This window comes from Abramis brama (assembly GCF_963993115.1).
Source record: "Abramis brama genome assembly, chromosome: 15".
Taxonomy (NCBI): domain Eukaryota; kingdom Metazoa; phylum Chordata; class Actinopteri; order Cypriniformes; family Leuciscidae; genus Abramis; species Abramis brama.
The window spans coordinates 22276266-22277760 of NC_139977.1; the positions used below are offsets into that span (position 1 = coordinate 22276266).

General features: G+C 30.2%; 1 protein-coding gene across 16 annotated transcripts in view; it reads left to right on the forward strand.

The window, feature by feature from the left end:
* The first annotated feature begins 1124 nt into the window (after nt 1-1124).
* Nucleotides 1125-1495, forward strand: part of med15 (mediator complex subunit 15) — a 16754-nt gene continuing 16383 nt past the window's right edge. For 8 of the 16 annotated variants that reach the window (XM_084136700.1, XM_084136714.1, XM_084136711.1 and 5 more), the window contains exon 1: nt 1148-1288. In XM_084136700.1, coding sequence (XP_083992826.1) covers nt 1221-1288 — 68 coding nt within the window. In that variant the 5' untranslated portion in view covers nt 1148-1220. Of the gene's footprint in view, nt 1289-1495 lie in introns of all 16 variants that reach the window. The other 8 variants (XM_084136706.1, XM_084136708.1, XM_084136715.1 and 5 more) reach the window with 7 other exon arrangements.

Sequence of the window (1495 nt, forward strand, 5' to 3'; positions counted from 1 at the left end):
AATAAATAAGATAAACATTAAATGAAATAAAATAAAATATGTACAAAACTTAAGGTATAACATTTCTCATTGTTCTCATTTAGTTTAACTTGATGTCCTAAAATAACTAAACGGAAATACAAAAATATATATTTTCAAAAATGAAAAAACGAATAAAAAAGACAAAAACACAACAAAAGGACTAAAAATGTAACCACATTTAAAATGCAAATGTAAAATATAAAAATAAAAACGAATTAAAAACATTTACAATACTAATAACAACTATAATAGTATCTCAATAATCAGTTTTATGGCAATTATTCACGTACACATCAATAAAGAAATCAAAATACACTTTAAGCATGATTTAAATTATGGATAGGCCTATATAGCCTATAATTGACACATGACAGGTTAGTGACAACAACTAGGGGTTGCAAATGTTATCTAAAAACCATACATCATTTAGAGGTTTATTTCACTATTGACGTCAAACGAAATTTGATTGAAGACTTAACTGTGCGATAATAGCCTACATAAATTACAAATAATAATAATAATAATAATAGGCCTAATAATGATAATGAATACCCTTTATATTCCAGATTTGCTAGAGGAGACTTTGAGAATATCCGCAGCAATACTTTCAGCAGCAGTTTTTATCCAAACCTGGATTTAGGGAAGTCAGACTCATTTCTGCGAATCGGCTCTTTTGTTTCATTTCTTTCATGTCAATGAACCGTTTCAGTGATTATTTTAAGTAGCCTATTGCACTTTTTTCTCTATTTTAAATTTTTATTTATTATTATTTCTGAATTATCATTTGCTGTGTAATAATTCAGTTAGTTGCAGATATGGTTAAATTCAGAAAGGTAAAGTATTTTGAACCTACATATAATTTGCATTTGCGTAAAACCTACTATTGATTTAATATATCTAACGTTACCTAAAAACTGTCACGTTTTAATAAAATAGGCCTACAGTTTACTACAACGAGCTCTGTTGTGTGTTTAATAAATCTGACAAGCAATTAAGCCGTAAACTTATATTTCAAGTGGATTTATTTGAATTATTTCTTCGACTCGAGAACAGTTTATATAGATTCTTGAACGAATCTTTCAGATTGAGCTGGTTCAACCGTTTCCTTGAAAAGATTCGACTCAGTGGAATGATTCATTTGCGAAGCGGACATCGCTAACTGGAAGCTGCTTGTTCAACGTTGTTCAGCAATAACAGTTATGGACGTCCCAGGTCCTGATAGTGATTGGAGGAGTCCAGCCTTTCGACAGAAAGTAGTGGCGCAAATGTGAGCATCCAAATATTTTTTTGGTTATATACTTATATAAAGGGCATATAAAGTCTCAGAGTCAGCTAGCTAGTTAGCTGCTAACTAGCGGATGTTCAGGCTTGTTATCAGCTCATCTGTTAAACAGTCGAAATTTCAAATAGGCTGTATTTATATATGATATTTATCTGATCATGGTATTATGTTCATTAAGTGAGATTACATTTT